The following is a 13,547-nucleotide window of genomic DNA, read 5'->3' on the forward strand; positions in this document are numbered from 1 at the left end:
ACAGATGAATGGGCACTGCACAACAATCAACAGACAGGAGGATTCCCTCCCAGTTGGGGAACACTTCAGTGGTCCAGGACATTCAGCCTCGGACTTTCGGGTGACCATCCTCCAAGGTAGAATTCGGGACAGGCAGCAGAGGAAAGTGGCTGAGCAGAGGCTGATAGCTAAGTTCCATACTCATAGGGAGGGCCTCAACCGGGACCTTGGGTTTATGTCACATTACAGGTGACCACAATTGCACTATACACACACCCACAGGCACTCCTATACACACATACACATGGACACATAAACACAGACGCGCACACAGACACCCACACACACCCTTACAGACATACACACTCCCATATGCACCCCCTCACAGACTTAAGACACTCTGCACTCACTACACACACACATACTCACACTCACAACCCCCAACCCAGACAGACAGACACACACACAGACAGACAAAGACCCACATGCACACATATTTTGTGGGGTGAATTTGTACTTGCAGGGTTACAATTGTACTTTGATACTTCAGATACTGAAGTAGTCCATGTTCAAATGCAACAAGATCTGGATAATATCCAGACTTGGGCTGACAAGTCGGAAGTAACATTCGTCCCGTACAAATGCCAGGCTATGACAATCACCAATAAGAGACAATCTAATCATCACACCTTGAAGTTCAACTGGATTCACCACAAAAACAGTGTCTACAAAAGCAGGTCAGAGGCTAGGAATACTGCAGTGAGTAACTCACCTCATGACACCCTCCCAAAGCCTGTCTATCGTCTACAAGACACAAGTCAGGAGTGTGATGGAATACTCCCCATTTGCTTGGAATGATGCAGCTCCAACAACATTCAAGAAGCTCAACACCATCCAGCCTGATCGATTGGCACCACATTTCACTCCTTCCACCACCAACACTCAGTAACAACAGTGTACACTATCTATAAGATGCACTGCAGAAATTGGCCAATGATCCTCAGATAGCACTGTCCAAACCCACGACCACTTCCATCTAGGACAAGGGCAGCAGACACATGGGAACACCATCATCTTTATGTTCACCTGCAAGCCCCTCATCATCCTGACTTGGAAATATATCGCTGTTCCCTCACTATCGCTGAGTCAAAATCCTGAAATTCCCTCCCTAATGGCATTGTGAGTCAACCCACGGCAGATGGACCGCAGGGGTTCAAGAAGGCAGTTCACCATCACTTTCTCAGGGGCAATTAGGGATGGGCAATAAATGCTGGCCTAGCCAGCAATGCCCAAAACCACAAAAATGAATTTTAAAAAAGCTCACAACAAAGCCAGAACATGATTGGTACCAACATGAAATTCCTTGATAATGCTCAAAGTGTTAAAAACTGAGCAAAGAGGTTAGTGAGGAGCTAAACTAATTTTGGTTCTTTAGCTAGTTTTCCAATAAGTATGTTTCTAGATTGCCAGGTGAAGGAGATTAGTGAACTTGTACTTTTACTTCCTAGATTCAATTCAATAGCATAGTTTTTAATTCACCTCATCACAGACATCCCAGCTTCCAAATAGCTTTTTGAGCAAGACTGTTCTGTGATCTTTTAGCCCTTACTTTAGCAGAACCATTGTTCAGCCAATTGTCAGAAACACAGTAGCAAAGAAACCATACAGGTTTTACCCAAGATTAACATATCCACATTTGTAAACAGCAAAATCAAACTTGGCTTCCCAACACTTTACAATCTCTGTGGGCAGCTGAAACATTCCAAATTTTCCTGAACTCCTTTGGCTCTCAAGTGTGGATTTTAACATGAGCGTGATTTCTGTCGAATGTACAATGTTGCCAAATGGAGAATCAGAGTGTATTCAATAGTTCTAAAACCACTTGACGATAGGGCTGCTCTCATGTTAGAGAGAGATGACTGGTGGTAGTTTAACCTGAGGGTCACCACACCTCAACTGAGGGGTGAGGTTGAGAAGGTGGAACCCATCTCTATTAATGGTGCTTGATTGATGGAGATAGATATGAACTCACAACTTGTGTAAACAGAGAAGCTCCTGGAAGCTGAACTGTAAACTTAAGTCAAGATGTTTTGTGACTGCAAAGATATTTTGAAGCACAGTAAGTGCACCTTGCCACACACAGAGAAACTAGTGTCTTCTCTGAGTACTCTGAGGTAAATCGGATTTATAAAACATCCAACTTACTAGCAAATATACAATGTATATCATCACCACACTGAATCATTTAGCTGCTATGGAGGTTATCATTTAAATATTTCTTCAATTAAGACAAAAGGCAGAAGGCCAGCGTCATTGTAATATTAATCTTGGTTTGATAAAACACAGACAGCCCAACCAGAGTAAGTATAGAGTTAAAATAGGAACAGTCAGGCTGAAGGTACAAACACAAATAAAACAATCTTTATCCTTAATCTTTTGTTTGAATTTTGCCAAACACATAGGTGATCCAGTTCATCCAAACCCTCTAATCCATTAAGCAGCTGGCTGATACAGAGGGATTTAATTAATCAATAGCAAACAGGAAAATAGTGTTTATGTGTTATTAATCAGGTCAAACAGTTCAAGTCACTTTTACAATTTCTTCTTATTTTGTTCTTTTTCATCCATCATTCAGCTGCCCATCCACTCACCTCCTGATCGCCACCAGTAAGATACTGCGGCAGAAAACTCTGATCAATTTCGCTGTCCCTCACACCTCACCTGATACTTGCAGACAGCAGATTACTGGACCAGATGGAGCCTCACAGCCAAGTCTGCTCCAGTCCACAATCAGCATTCCAATGTGCACACTTTTCCCCACAGGCTCAATAAGCAATGGCCATAGCAGGAAGATTCCGCAGCTTTCTATCATCCATGTGCTTATAAAGCTCAGCTGATTCATTGCTTTGTGAGAACCAAGGCTACAGCCTTCCCAAGGGAGTACCCAGAGTTGCTTTTAACAATTGAATCACTGCATGCTGTGGACAGCTTTAAAAGGTCTCCCTAGATTCTGTTTCAGAACTAGTGCTCAAAGTATAAACCATTACAGTTTTAAAAAAAAGACATAAATAAATAATTGAAAAGAAACAGTTTTAAATAGGATGAGATAAGGGAAGAAAAATAAATTGATATGAATAACTCTTTAATAATTCCAACAGGAGTACAAAATTAACTAAATGGCTTTTAGAGAAGGAAATCTGCTGTCCTTACCTACATGCAACTGTAGACCCACGCAATGTGGTTGTCACTTAACTTCCCTCTGAATTGGCCCTGGGGTAAGCCACTCAGTTGGACAGGCTAGACAATATTTGCAAGCAGTGCCCATATCCCATGAATGAATTAAACATTCTGTTTTTCTTATTTCTATTAATAACATTAAAATAATGTTCTGATCCATGTAAGCTTTCTAAACAAGACTTGACTGTCAAATCTACAGTGTGTTTCAGTATTATTTGGCATTGAGTCACGCATTTCTGGTTCATACCAGTTTTAGCTGGTGGTGACCCCACAGTTAGCTCCAGTATCCATGAGCTTCCGGGTAAATAAGTTGCTATTCCAAATCACTATGTATCAGCCTATGTTGGAACCTGCCTGTGCTCAAATCCACTTTGGATTTAATTCCTCTGCTCCTCCTACCCAGGTGAATATTTCAGTGATACTTATGGTGTGATCCCAAGTGATGTTACTACTGAACAAGTCAAACAGTGATTCAATCTAGCTTGGATTTTCTTTTTTGGTTTGTTTATGTAGTGATCTTCCCCTGAGATATAACCTCAAACTGATGCATACCACTTTTAACAATAAAACAGAAGCTTATCACACGCAAAAAAACAAGATATCTAAATACTTAGTTTGAAAGATTCAAAACACATGGCAAGACAAAACACAACCTGCCGCGTCATTACTTTACAGTTAAACAAAATCCTGAGAAATTCTTGTTCCCTATTAAATCTGTTGGTTTAATTTAACTGCTTCTTCTCAATTCCTGACATGTAAGGAATGATGTATTTTTAATGAATAAGCTTACAACTGAGAGTATATACTTTCTCTGCTTTGAATAACCAATGCAGTTTTCTAATCAACCAATCCTGATCTGGAAGTTTCCAAAAATGAGTTCTTGGAGATAACTTATTGCCTTAACTAATCTAATTTTTTTTCTTTTCTAAGAGAGATAGTAGTTTGCTTTCTATCTCAGTCAGGTCTCCTTTCAATTGAACCCCTAAAGTTTTTGAACTAAATTTGGGAAAAAAAAGCTTGTTTATCCTAGATCCTATTACAGCTAATGGCTTAATGTTTGCACTCTCCAGTCATAAAACCCTACCATCTAAACAAATTTCCATTAACATTGCAGGAGGCCTTGCAGTCATCTGCTGTCTAAGACATTCTGGTTTTAAGTCACAGTTCCAGAAAGACTGACCTAATTAATTTTAATTCCCTTTACAAAAACAAATCAACATATATATGCCACTAGTTTGAAATTCAAACTCAAAAAATAAATTTGTATATATAAATCACAAATTAGATTAGATTCCCTACAGTATGGAAACAGGCCCTTCAGCCCAACAAGTCCACACCAACCGTCTGAAGAGTAACCCACCCAGACCCATTCCCCTACCCTATATTTACCCATGACCAATGCACCTATCACTATGGGCAATTTAGCAATGACCAATTCACCTGACCTGCACATCTTTGGATTGTGGGAGGAAACTGGAGCACCCAGAGGAAGCCCATGCAGACATGGGGAGAATGTGCAAACTCAACATAGATGAGGTGGGAATTGAACCCAGGTTCCTGGCACTGTGAGGCAGCAGTGCTAATCCACCATGCTACCCTAAACCTTTAATCATATTTATGACATTTAAGCACGAAGCAATGTTAATCAGATGTGGCACTTGAAGTTGCTCAATGCCCGTGGAGCTGGACTGGAGAAGGAGCCAACATCTTCCCAAAAGGAGACAAGAAAGTGGACACCAAGTAGCTGGGTTGTGTCTGTTTCAATAACAAGCTTTTGCAGACTGTGGACAATAAATCTTTCTCCACTTTTCTAAGATTAATCTTTGTTGTTCTTCCAGCAGGTCAATTTCCACGGTTAAGTCTTCATTTCCAGTTACGGAGGAATAGGGGGGTTTATATCATTCAGTCGTACATGCCTTCTATCTTGTTGGTGGCAATGTCTTGGGTATCGTTCTGGATCAGTCAGTCTGCAGTACCTGCACGTGTTTCCTTAGGTGACTATACTGATGAATATGCATCAGCTTTGCTTTGGCTTCCAAAACAGCTAATAGTTTACTTTTAGTCTTATTCTCTTCTGTTAATTTCTTTGTTGTTTGAATCATGTTTGTACATATCACAGAATCAGAGATTGTTATGGCACAAAAGGGGGCCATTCACCCCGTCATGCCTGTACCGGTTCTATTACCTCGTGTCAATCTCCTGTATTTTCCCGCTATCCCTGCAAACTGTTTCTATCCAAAAGGTCTATGTAAGTCTTTGAAAAGCACAATAATACTTTTACAATAATATTAGGAATAATCCTTTTCTAATGCAATAGTACAGCACTGAGACAGTGCAGCACTTTGGAGGTACCTTCTTTACAAGCTGTTTGAACCAAACCTGAATCTTCCCTTTCTAGGAACATTAAAAATTCAATGATCCTTTGTGAAACAGAGCAATGCGTTCCCTTAATAGGTGACAAAAGAAACTTGACATTCATGTCATGTTTAAGGGAGCCCATTGTGTGCTGTTGACTTCCATTTTGCCTTTTGTTGCCATAGCAATTACACTTTAAAAACAAAGAGATCTTGGGCTCATGAAACATGCTGTTTTAAATGCGTTCTTTCTTTATCTTTGCGTGTGCTCCTTCTAAGGGCTGTTCCTTGTTGCAAGTGCTCCATCACAGAAGCAGCCCAACAGTCTCAAAGTTCATAGACTGCATTTCCTAAAAAAAGTCACATCGTTAAGAACTAAGATGGTAATGCAAAATCTTATTCAGCTTAAGAAATAAGAAATGGGAACAGGAAGAGGATGTATGGCTCTTTGAGCTTGCTCCCAAATCACAAGAAGATTACATCTGACCTTCAGTCGAATCATCAGTTGAATTTATTTACCTTGAAAGGAGTGAGTGTGTGGAAGTACGAAATGTCATCAAACTAGATTGTTTTAAGCTGGGGTACAACTGTGTGGGGAATCTCTCTACAAGATCAAATAATATCACCTGCATCATTGTATTTTGGTGGTAGAAGAAAATTGGAAGCTGAAGTTTTGCACTGACTCTCATTTTATGAAGTAATTTTGATTTAAATTGAGACAATTGAGACTTAAGATTAGAAGGGATTTAATTTCCTTCATCGTGGTGAATATGGCCTGTTTCCACACTGTCAGGTTTCTATGAGCATTAAAGTAGTTAACGCTGTGCCAATTAAAACCAATTTAAATAAAGAGATGGAATGTCTTCTTGAATGGGATGTTAAGTCAAACTGAAAGGCAGAATAATTTAAAGAACTATATTCAACATGGTGGCTCCTGAATTGCCTACATGGAAAAATCATTCTAAGGAAGCCAGAGGGGTAGATCATTTCCATATGGAATATAACTTTTCTATATATCCTATGCATAGGAATATGCTCAAGCATTCCTTGCACAAAGGGCTCTAAATAAGTGTCAGAGATTTGACATAGAGTATGCTTAATCACTGGACTGAGCTACAAATCCTGAAGAGGGACTGAGAGCCCGACATTCCCATCACTCACCTGTTTGGCAAAGTTATGAGGTAGGAATGTTACTTATCATCCAATTTACAATTAAATAGAAATTGTAGCATGGACACTCTAGAGATCTGCTCAGTTTACCTTTTGGATTGAGGGGAAAAAAATTTACAGATATTTTCTCCTATGACTGATTGGGAGATGGTGATGGTGTGAGTTGTTGATAAAAATGTGATTGTGTGGGGTGAATCTGGCACCCACAATGCACAAACATTGAAAAGCTGTCACCACCGAAATGAAAAATCATAGATTGAGCTCTAGTAAGTTCAAGAACCATGAATCAGAAGCATATCCCATTAATTCAAAAGGCTGATTTATTTTAACATATTTGTTCCAGGTATTACAACAGTGTTGACCATGACAACATTGATGATCAGTGCAAGGAAATCCCTCCCCAGAGCATCTGCCATCAAAGCACTGGACGTATATTTCTGGATCTGTTATGTCTTTGTTTTTGCTGCTCTTGTTGAATATGCCTTTGCACATTTTAATGCAGACTACATGAGAAAGCAACGTGCAAAAATTAAGGCCAATAAATCATGTGTGGAGGTGAGTCATGTAACACAGCACTCAATTAATTTAAAGAGGAAATATGCATTTTAGGCTGAGATCATGATGAATATACATGGGTATGGATCAATTTTAATTGGTTGGAGTCTGAAATCAAACCTTGAGTTAGATAAAATATATTGTTTCTCTCTTTTTACCCTGAAGCCTCATATTACCTCTGCCGCACATGGCTTTCCTCAGTTGACTGGTCTTTGTGAGGACTGGGAGGTATCACAACCAGACTTGTCACATCATCACCTGGTGTTCTCACACAGAACATTAACAGAGAGGATGTGGCAGAATGTTCCAGAGTAGAAACCCTTGCTGAATTTTCCTTGTTTATATTGGGGTTGCTGAACAAAGTTGTTACAATCCTCAAAAAGCACAAGCCAATCTTATAAGCAATAGGAAAGAAACCTGTCGTTGTGAATCAGGTTGCACAAGACATTGAACAATGTCTGTGTCACCGGGAGGCTTGACCATTTATACAGTCATAGTCGTAGAGTCATACAGCATGGAAACAGACCCTTTGGTCCAACCAGTCCATATTGATCATGTACCCAAACTAAACTAGTCCCACCTGCCTGCTCCTGGCCCATATCCCTCCAAACATTTCTTATTTGTGTACTTATCCAAATGTCCTTTAAACATTGTAACTGTACCACATCTGTGACTTCCTGTGGAAGTTGATTCCATAAACAAACCACTCTCTGTAAAACATTTAGTCCTTGTCTTTTTTTAAATCTTTCTCCTCTTACCTTAAAAATTATGCCCCCTAGTCTTGAACTTCTCCCACCCTGGTGGAAAGATGCCTTATCTATATCCCTCATGATTTTATAAACCTCTATAAGATCACTCCTATGCTTCAGTGAAAAAGCCCCAGCCTATCCAGTCTGTCTTTATCATTGAAACCCTCCAGTCCTGGCAACATCGTGATAAGTATTTGCTGAACCCTCTCTAGCTTAATAGTATCCTTTCTATAACAGAGGTTGCTGATATGTTTGATAAAGTTATTATCTTTGTGTATTGGCCGAATTCCAGCTTGTAGTATTTATATCTCCTGACTTTGTCTTTATTCCAGGCAATTAAGAGAAATGGAAAGGATGCGATAGTTCTGTTCTCCTTGTCAGCGGCTGGGGTGAACCAGGAATTGCTCATGTCCAACAGACTGCACCGGGCTCATAGGATTCTTCATGGAGATGAAATTAAAAATGGAAAGACAAGGGCAAATAAACACAACTCAAAGTCCAGCAATAAACTTACTCTGAAGTCTGTATTCAAACCTATTGATTCCGACACCATTGACATTTATGCAAGGGCCGTCTTTCCAGCTGCTTTTGCGGCTGTCAATGTTATTTACTGGGTTGCATACACCATGTAAACTGGCCCCAGCATCATATTGTTCAGGAAGCAGTTACATGTATATGAACATAGAACATACACATGATGCCAAATATCCAGAGCCTTTGATCTGAATCCTTTGACATGTCAAGGAAGCATTTGATAAATGTATATAAATAGTAAATAATGAAATGTGATTACTGTGACATGATGAGATTTCTGTCTGCCATTATCCCTTGTTTATCAGTCTTTTGCCCTGGTAATCTTGACATCTTAAAAATGAATTAAATCAGCAAATCATTAATTTGAAGATGCAATAACCTGTACTTTGGAAATGATAAAGTTCATTTAATTTAACAGTGTTGGACCGTTTTTATATATTTTCTCTATATCCTTAAAATTATCTAGAATTTTATCAATTTTTTTCTCCACTTTGAGACAATCATGTGTTAGGTTCAAATGGTCTCTAATCTAGTATAAACTCTGCATTATTTTTCTGTCGAATCAAGGCTCTGGCAAATAATATTTTTTAATCCATTTTTTATCTCTTTATTGTTAATGTTTGAAAATGCCATAGCGAAGAATTTTGTTCTTCATAAAGTTGTAATTGTGAGCACTCCCAATTTGATACAATACTCCTTCAGAATAGGAGCAGTGATAGGCTATTCAATCCTTGATCCGCCACCATTCTCCATCATAGCTAATCATTTATCTCAGCGTTACATTCCCACATTAACCCGATATCCCTTAAGTATAAGAGTTGGGACATGTTGCGGTTTTACAGGATATTGGGCGGCACAGTGGCTCAGTGGTTAGCACTGCTGCCTCACAGTGCCAGGGACCTGGGTTCTTTTCCAGCCTCGAGTAATTGTCTGGGTAGAGTTTGTACATTTTCCCTGTGTCTGCATGAGTCTCCTCCAATTGTCCAAAGATATGCAGGTTAAGTGGATTGGCCATGCTAAATTGCCCTGTAGTGTACAGGGATGTACAGGTTAGGTGGATTGGCCTTGGGAAAGGTGGGATTTTAGGGATAGGGTCTGGGTGGGATCCTCTTTGGAGGGTCATTGTGGACTTGATGGGCCAAATGGCCTGCTTCCATACAGTAGGACTTTTCCCAATTAGAGTAATTTCTAGATTATAAAGAAAGCATAAAACAAAAGGAATGGGGAGCTGAGATAGCAAGGTAAGGATTACAATGCAGTATTTTTCTTGATGACTGAATTCTACAGAAAGTGTATTCCGTGTGTTAATGTGCACAAAGGGTGTTTGCACCAATTGCAGAGACTGTAAGTCAATTGTATTTAGTTCATAGAATCATACAGTACAGAACAGGCCCTTCAGCCTATCGAGTCTGAAAATGCACTATCGTCTTCACTAGTCCCACTTTCACACATCAGGACCACAGCCTTGAATGTTATGAGACTTCAACTGCCTATCTAAGTACGTTTTCAAGATTGTGATATTACCTGCCTTAACTCTCCCAGGCCATGCATTCCAGACCCCACCAGCCTTTGAGTGAATCATTTGTCCTCCATTCCACTCTAAACCTCTTGCCTTTCACTTTTAAAATGTGCCCCTTTTTCTTGACCGTTCGATTAAGTGAAACAGTTCCTTTCTATTGACCCTGTTCAGGGAAAGCAGACAGTACTACTGTGAATAAAAGCAAAATACTGCAGATGTTGGAAATGTGAAATAAACACAGTGCTTGAGAAACTCTGTAGATCTGACAATATCTGTGGGGAGAGAGAAACAGAATTATTCCTCACAATCTGTTCCACTCACTCCTCCTTCCCTTCTGTCAACAGCATTAAAAATACCATTTTCTGATCTCTTCCAGTTCTGAAGAAGTCATATCAAACTCAGAATGTATTGCTTGATTTGTAAATCATGCTGATTCATTACCCCCACCATAACATTTGGGTGTAAGAAGCTAAAGATGCCATCTATGAAGGATGAGGACAGCGCAGAGTAGGTTACAGTACAAGACAGCACTGGAGAGCACCCAGTAATCAATGCTTATTGAAGCAGGGAGTCCTCAGTAAGGCAAGGATTTTATTGGAAGGTTATTCTGAGTATACAGTACAATGTGAATTACATTCATCACCAACTGAGGGAGGTGAAAAACGATGAAGAAGAGGCACCAGCTGCCTGAAACATTGAGTGAAAGGTGTAATTATCGAGACTGTGACACCAATGGAAACACTATCCCGCAATCCTACATTTCAGTATGATACAGCTCCTCAGGCAATTACCATCCAGTAGCAAAGACGGAATGAGCTGCAGCTTTTCCTGTACAAAACCCTGAATATGTTCAGTTCAATGATATTTCCAGAGATACTCAGGATCAGTATTATCCTCAATGTTTATGTTTTTACCTCTTTCCAGGCTGCCAATAATGTATAAGAGCTAGGAGCAGGAGGAGGCCAACTGGCCCATTGAGCCTGCTCCCCCATTCAATAAGATCATGGCTGACCTCTTCATGGACTCAGCTCCACGGTTACCCATCTGTTCACTGTGACCCTTAATTCCTTTACTGTTCAAAAATCTATCTTTGTCTTCAGTGTCATGGCTGATTTTATGAAATCTCAAATCTGCTTTTTACCCAATTCTCACATCCCTTCGATGTCCTTTATTTCTAAACAATTATCAATCTCTGTCTTGAATTTACGCAATAACTGAACATTCACAACCCTTGGTGAAAATTCAAAGATGCACAGCTCTCTAAACAAAAAGAAAAACAAAGAACTGCTGGAAATCAGAAACAAAAACAGAAATTGCTAAGAAAACTCAGCAGGTCTGTCAGCATCTATGGAGAGAAAGCTGAGTTAACGTTTTGGGTCCAGTGACTCTTCTTTAGAACCAAACAATGATATTTTTCTTCAATTCACTCCCAAATGGAAGACCCTTTATTCTGACCCTGTGACCCCATGTTCTAGATGTTCGAGCCAAGAAAAACACCTTTCCTCATCCATCCTTTTAAATTTTCTAAGAACCGTATGTTTCAATGAGATCACTCTCACTCAATAGCAGGAAAAATCTGTGGTAATGCTTCCCAGCATAACTTCCCAGTCAAGACTGACGTTTAGTCAATGGCTAAAGCTCCTTTTAAACTGGCTCAAAACAAGCAAGGCAGGAGGCAGGGAGAGAAAGATGAACAAAATGATTACAACATTTAAAATGACCAGAAAATAAAAAGTGCTGGAATAGGTAGGAGAGACTAAAATGTAAGGAAGACAGAATGAAAGGTGATCAACAGAACAAGCTCAGATTTTATCAAGAAAACATGACTTCAAAGTTTGAGATAAATCATAAAGATGCTGACAGTGGTTGATATTTCACTTCTGTAATATTAGCTTTTATGTCAATGTTACAGAGTAAGAGGCAAAACCAGTCTCCTCAGGGAGACAGGAGTCTACTTTTTGCTCATGCCTGCCCTTGGGTTGACCCCTATTTCCGAGTTACCACAGAAAGACATTGCTTCCACTCTTCACTTCTTTATTCAATGATCATGAGAAACAGAATATGTATACAGACGTCTGTATACTTCAAGGTGCAATATCAGTTTAAAACTGAGAGCATTTAACATATAAACAAGAATACAAGCATATACAAAAAGGCCAGCCCAGTAAGTGTGTACTGATGCCAGCACAGTGCTGCATATTTGAGGTATGTGAAATACTGGGGGAAGAACACCTCAATGTGGCTCACACTATTAGATCCACCTTCCTGTCATGATAGAGTCTGGAGATTGAGGTAGATATTTGCAGTAATCAACCTGCATGAAAAGAAACAAATGAGCAAACATTAATCTCCACATAATGGCAAAGGAAGACCATGAGCCCTAACCATCCACAAAGAGTAACCAGGACTTTCAGATCAGAGTCACGTTACTCATGCTCTCCAGGGCTGACCTGCCCAAGTTGGTGAAGGCAGTGGATGGGTGCCTGCACCATTTGGAGCTGGTGGGCCCACAAAATTATTGATGGTACAGTGCCCATACCTACACCCAGAATGTACACTGCCTGTCCATCAGCATCCTGTGATGTAGAGAGTTATGTATCATGATCAGGCTGTCAGTGTACCTTTAATAGACATGCTCAAGATTCCATCATCATATGGAGGAATGTGGCCTGAGAGTATAAAGATCACAAATTCCAACTTAATTAGGGCCGAAGAAGGCAGCATGACTTGCTGATAGAAATTTGCTACTGTTTGCAATTAAACTTTTCAATTCTAGCCCAGGTACTGAAGTGCCAGTGACTGTAATTATTGTGCTGTCAGAAACTGCAAATATCTGTTGAATCTTTCAATCCCACGTTACCCACATCCAGTACTTAACTTGTGGGAACTAATTTAAACATTGCCACAACCGGTACAACTGCCCTCCTGGAAGCAAAGTCCTCGGCACATTGCAGATCACAGGCTCCTTCAAAGTCTCATCCAATTCCCTCTCTACCCCGTGTAAGGAGACTGGCATTTGCTTTTCCTTTAACCTTTCGGGGTCTTTCCTCTCATCTGGAACTCCTTGTTGATGTAACATGCTCCTGTCTAGTGGGAGCTCTGCACAATGGCACGTGGCATCTAGCCTCACCAGGTGGGTGTTCAGATCCAGGGAAACAGGAATGGCAGGAACTTTTACCAACTCTGGTACAATCTCATTGGCATCAATGGCTTTAGTAATGGACAGGTAGATGCTGCAATGTTTACAAATCTGAGCAAAAACTCTCAGAGTTGTCAGGCAGCCTGTGTAATCGTTGTGTTCTGTGGATTTTAATATAGCAGAATCCTAAATAGAGCATTCTGACAGATTTTGTTGTTTATAAATGTTTACTTGAAAGGATTGCTTTCTGAAACGTTAATGCCTTACTTCCAATGACTCCCCAACAAAAGGGAATTCATCCTGTGTCTCTC

The 13,547-nt window shown here is 40.0% G+C and overlaps 1 protein-coding gene across 3 annotated transcripts in view; it reads left to right on the plus strand.

The window, feature by feature from the left end:
• The window catches only part of gabrd (gamma-aminobutyric acid type A receptor subunit delta), a 51,855-nt gene extending 42,474 nt beyond the window's left edge, over positions 1–9,381 (plus strand). Inside the window, exons 7-9 of one of the 3 annotated variants that reach the window (XM_043676314.1) lie at positions 5,058–5,210; positions 7,084–7,295; positions 8,377–9,381. In XM_043676314.1, the coding sequence (XP_043532249.1) occupies positions 5,058–5,210; positions 7,084–7,295; positions 8,377–8,676 (665 nt within the window). In that variant the 3' untranslated portion in view covers positions 8,677–9,381. Of the gene's footprint in view, positions 1–5,054; positions 5,211–7,083; positions 7,296–8,376 lie in introns of all 3 variants that reach the window. The other 2 variants (XM_043676313.1, XM_043676315.1) reach the window with 2 other exon arrangements.
• The last annotated feature ends 4,166 nt before the right edge of the window (positions 9,382–13,547 follow it).

This window comes from Chiloscyllium plagiosum, chromosome 34 (genome assembly GCF_004010195.1).
Source record: "Chiloscyllium plagiosum isolate BGI_BamShark_2017 chromosome 34, ASM401019v2, whole genome shotgun sequence".
In the NCBI taxonomy this organism is placed as follows: Eukaryota; Metazoa; Chordata; class Chondrichthyes; order Orectolobiformes; family Hemiscylliidae; genus Chiloscyllium; species Chiloscyllium plagiosum.